Source organism: Limulus polyphemus, unplaced genomic scaffold (genome assembly GCF_000517525.1).
Source record: "Limulus polyphemus unplaced genomic scaffold, Limulus_polyphemus-2.1.2 Scaffold3918, whole genome shotgun sequence".
NCBI classification, from domain to species: Eukaryota; Metazoa; Arthropoda; class Merostomata; order Xiphosura; family Limulidae; genus Limulus; species Limulus polyphemus.
In genome coordinates, this window is record NW_013669528.1 from 101,678 (window position 1) to 107,243 (window position 5,566).

Below are 5,566 nucleotides of genomic sequence, written 5' to 3' on the forward strand. Positions count from 1 at the left end.
ACAAACCCCATAGAGTTAGGGTAGATAAAATAACAGAAAAAACAAATATCTGAAATATATTTAGGAGATTTTAGAGATTACACAAATAATATTTGAGATAAACAATAGTTTTTTCAGTTATAACATGAAAATCACTTCGCACTTGGACTGATAACGAAACAGACTCGATATTTTCACGAACAAATCTATAATAAAAAGTACTTAATTAAAAAAAATCAGGTTTTTTTTAGTGTACGAAAGACTTATCTTTACTAACAGTCTACCAAATTTTGTGAAGATAAACTTATTACATTAAAAGTTATAGTATAAATATTTAACTCATGTATATTATACTGAGCCCATCGTGAAACGGTTAATGGTTTCAAAGTAAACTTGAATCTGGAAGTATTTATTTTATATGTGTTATAATACTAATCTAGTAATTGCTGTAAGAAAATTAACAGAATAAATATAAATTACACCATTATTTTTTTTATCTGAATGATCTTATAAGGAAACCCAATGAAAGATGAATACATAAAACTGATGATTAAGAATACATATGTATGTCAGAAAGCTACTGAAAATGTTTATCATAAATACAATATCTTGTGTATTAGATTCTTCTATATTAAAAAAATATTATGAACCATACAGACTTTATCAATCTTTCAATAAAACTTGTATTTTAGATACTTCTCTTTTATAAATTTCTTACCTTAAGTGATTTTTTTCAACAGAGTTGTACAGTTTAATGGTGTCAGATCAAACAAGCAAGGTGTAAAACAAAGCTTATACTTGAACTCATCGATACTTCTATGTATAAAAACAAGTCTGTGCTAGTCACAAATAAACATATAGATACTTATTTGGAAGGACCTTATTCCACACATCTTATAGAACTCACCTTGCAAGTGTAAGCAAGCCCACATTATTTTCTGGATTAGACCGTGTTTTAGAATGACAAATTAAATTAACAGCTTCTTGTTGAACTTGCATTCGGGTTGGAACAAAGTCTCCATTCCTCATATACTCACTATTGTCCACACTGAAAACAAACACAAGAACATATATGAAAAAACAAGGTACATTACTCCCCTCTCCCATCAAATCTACTACCTTGCACCTTTTGAATCCTACTCAAGTATGGCCTTTCATACTGATTTTACATAATTCACAATAGTTTATAAAGTGGAAACAAAAAAAGGCTACTACATACAAGTTGAAAATTTTTGAAATATGAGAAAAAAGTTGGTCTATTATGAGAATATTATGCCATTCTTATTCAGAAAAAATTAAATTATAAATATAAAACTGAATTCTCAGGGCAAATGAGTGATTCCTAATGGTCGAAACATTACATACAATGGTTACTAAAATCAAGAAAACATTTTCAGTTCTCTTTTCTTAATCAGGTTTTCCAGGACAAATGTATGCTACTGGAGGTTGTTTTCTACACATTTACAAGAGTTTTGCCAAGTTGTAAGCATACACTTTGTGTAGGTTGAAAACAAGTCATCCAAATAAATTGAATATTCATAAAAAAAAATCCACTAACATTACAGACAAGGGATTATTTCGATCTTCAAACTGTCCTTTCACACCCATTTCTCATAAAAAGCAAAAATTTAAATTCAGTATACTTTCAAAGTCATCTTTCCCCTCTTAAACTCTTGTAAGGTGCCAGTCTCCACTACCCCTGACAGTAATTAATTTCATAAGTTAATCACCCTGTAAGAAAAATAAAACTTTTTTAAAGTGAAACCTAGCTAAACTTTCCCAAATGTTAAAATTTTCTTTACCCAAAAAATGTATTTCATATAGATACTCACCTCTTTGTACACAGCTATTACATTTCACACTGCCATAAAGGTTATCTGTGCATGCCAAGAGCCTGTTAACATGTACTGCACCAGCCTATGATGTAATCTTTATTGGACTAAAGCTCTCCATCAATATAAATGCAATACATCCTCCATGCACAGTAATTCCCATGAGCACAAGCATTTGAACAGAGGATAAATCTTTATGGGAGCAAATTAAGTGCACCAGAGGAAGGGAGGGAGGTTGTGCAGAGGTGATCATCTATCTGAAATACATTTTCAAGTAAGAGAAATGTTAACTTCAGAAATGCTATTCACCTCTGTGCACAACAAAAAGGTAGATTGAGGGGCTCGTGTAGATAAAGAAATTACAAAGATGAGCTATTTTCTGAAAATACATCAACAGAAAGGGAAAGGTTATAAAGCATGTTATCCATTGAGGGTAGCTAAGTGGTGCATCATTCAGTGGGAGACCACATCCATCTCAAGCAGAGAATACTCAAAAGAGGTGTCAGAGCAAAAAAAATATCCTTAAAGGAATCTTTTGCTTGATGCTAAATTGTCACAGAGGTGAGCAGAATATAAGGTCGATCAACCATCTATTACAGCATAGGCAGTCATCTAAGCATGAGTGTTTAGTGTAGCTATGGCTAGTCAGGCCATTCCATATTGGAGAAATACTTATGCAAGATAACACAATAATTAGGTGCAGGGAGAAACATCAAAGACCTGTTTCCTGAGGATAAGAGGAGAACACAAGACCCATCCAGCTCAACTATCCACCAGGAATGGCTTGGTTTACAGAGGGCTACTGTGAAGAATGGAGAGTGGCAACTGGAAGGGAAAGTGAAACCTCACAGTGGCATTATTAATGTAACACTTGCATGTCAAGAGTCATCCACATCCCTGCCTGCAAGATCTCACATGAGATGGCAAACTTGAAGGGAGAAGACACGAAAAATAAGAAAAGAGTCAACATCCATAGAAGATAAAAGAATAAACTAACTGGATGAGGTGTATAGCCTATCTGAACAAAGTAGGAGATAAGTTACTAAATGAAGGAGAATTTCACATTAAGAAAAGACATTAACAAGTGCCCTGAAAATGGGCAGTACAAACAAGATAATAATGAATAGACCATACAAGACAGGGTCAGAACAATTGTACAGGGAAGAAAGGATGAATGGAGAAAACATCCAATCACTCTTCCAATCCACCCAAATTTTGGGGAGAAAAATGAACCTGTTCTTATGGTAAACAGTGAGAGTGATAGCTCCTGCAAACGAGAAGGAGAATATGTATGTCTGAAGCATATAAAAGGAGACTGAACCACACCAGACACAGAGCATCCTACACTAAAGCTTATAATGAGTACCAAAAGAGAGGAAGCAAGGAGTAGAATGGAGTTGTTAAGGCAGTGATGATAGGACTCCCATAGTAGGAGAAAATCCACTGCAAACAATAGATGATGGAGAAACCATTCTGTAGGAAGGATCCAAGCCTGAGTGAGAAAGTCTATCCATCAGGGCCTGAGCTCCCACGACATGATTGAAATATTTTCAGATCTGTCCAACATCCCATTCTAACTCATTGTCCCAATTCACTAATGACCAATCTTGTCTTATGGCATTGAAACTGGCTTTCTGAAAATTGGGAATTAAAATTTTTTACCTCAACATTAATTAGTTAATGGTAAATCTAAAATGAAATATCCTTTAATTGGTTCCTTGACAATTTGATATAGAAAAACCATCCCAATTCACTTTATAAGTAACTTCTCTCTCTCTCACTATTTAACTCCATATAGTCATGGAGTATAATTAAAATATACCAAAAAATTATGCATCAGTAACCTTATTAACAACAATCCTGATCCCATTATACAATTTCTCATGGACCTCATTTGGTCTCATCTGGTGTCCTATGACAACTTTTTATTAGAAATATTTTAGTTTTACCCTTGAAACCCTGATTGTAACCCATACAGATTCAATCTTCTGACTACAATTTTTTATCTCATGTGGTTAAACACCATCTGTCCCTCTAAAAATATTGATTGACAACACACTGTAGCTTTCTTAACCAATAATTCCTTTTACTTCAGTACATAATGTTCTCAGATAAAAAAGAATACTTTCAGCTGTGCTCTTTCCAGTGGATATTCAAACTTTAAGTCACATTTGTAAATGGTTTTAAAAAACAGGTATATGTAAGTGAAGTAAGAAGTCCAATTTTATATTATGGTAAAATTTACTTGAATCAACTTACTTGACTAGTATTTTAATGATAATTCAAACTAGTTTAATTTCACAACCATAAAAAAATTTACTTTGAAATTATTAACATAACTTTTCCTTCTAATTGCATCCCCCCCACTCAAAAAATATTTATTCATACCTTGTTATATTTACTGAGAATTTCAAAAATTTTAAAGAAATAAATTAGCTTTCCCATTTAAATCTTAGCGTTGTATTTTATAACTTATAGGTTTTAAAACCATCACTCTCAGTATACGTAAATTGTATAAACAATTTTGGAGTCACACTGTATAATTTCTAATAGAACATTTTAGTTTTTACAATTTAATAACAGCACAAGTTTACTCCTTAAAAGGAGTCTTAAGTAGTCTTTAAAATTATTAATAGCGTGATACTAACAATAACGCTGAAAATACGATCTGTAATCCTACAACGTTCAACCAATCATGCACCGTCATTGTTTAGTTAGGCTTAAACTACTATTACTAGCATTGGATGCAGACTCACTCAGTAGTAACTATTGTTATATTCGAGTGGCAAAACTGATTACTTTAATTAAATACCAACAAACTAATTCGTAACAGAACTTTATTCTACTCTTAATTAACTACATTCACAATAAATCGAAGCAGGTAATATTATTTTAATAAACTTACCACACCATAGTACTTTCAAGAACCATGATGACTTAAATACTACTAGTATTAGGCCTACTACGGGATTTAGCTTTCAAAGTTTCAGATGTTCACGACCATCGCAGCTTAAAGAAAAGGTGAAATCACAATATCAGTTCTTTGTGCTCATATTTAATGAATATTTAAATGTATAAAGTAGTGTGAGGCCAAATGAATGTTCCATTTTAAAACACAATTATTTATTTCTTATTACATTGTGATAATAATCAAATTGTGCCACTGACAATCAAATATTACATATTGGCCTGTAAGTTATTAAGCACGAAGCTGCACAATAGCCTATATTCTTTGTCCATCGCAGGTATCACATCCTGAATTTTAGCTACATAAACCCTCAGTTGTACAATTGAGCCACCGGGAGACATTAATCTTTGTGAAAAACAATCGTATTAGACCACTTTTTTTTATAAATAACCTCACCAGGTATCAGTATTCGAACATTAAAAATTACACATTGTGTAAATGAAGCTCCTGGTAAAGAGTTTGTAATTAAGCACAAAGCTACACAATGGGCTATCTGTGATCTGCCCACCACGGGTATCGAAACCCGGATTCTAGCGTTGTAAGTCCGCAGACATACCCCTGTGCCACTGGGGGCCCTGATAAAGAGTCGAAAGTATGTGAAAGTTGTTGTGAAATAACAATGAAATTCTGATGTAAGTACCCAGAAATTAGTGCTTTATCCCACCCGACGCATCCTCAAAGGCGCCGCTGCCTGATTTCTAAGCTTAATGTATGCTCCAGACCCGGTCAAACCAAATCCAGGACAAACTATAATACTCACGAATATGTACATCCCTCACCAAGCAGC

The 5,566-nt window shown here is 33.3% G+C and overlaps 1 protein-coding gene across 1 annotated transcript in view; it reads right to left on the reverse strand.

Annotated features, from left to right (window-relative positions):
- The window catches only part of LOC106470274 (26S proteasome non-ATPase regulatory subunit 4-like), a 39,893-nt gene extending 35,053 nt beyond the window's left edge, over positions 1–4,840 (reverse strand). The window contains exons 1-2 of the mRNA XM_013930818.2: positions 4,717–4,840; positions 887–1,027 (exon numbers count right to left, since the gene is read on the reverse strand). Coding sequence (XP_013786272.1) covers positions 887–1,027; positions 4,717–4,742 — 167 coding nt within the window. The 5' untranslated portion in view covers positions 4,743–4,840. The remainder of the gene's footprint in view (positions 1–886; positions 1,028–4,716) is intronic.
- Positions 4,841–5,566: the final 726 nt, after the last annotated feature.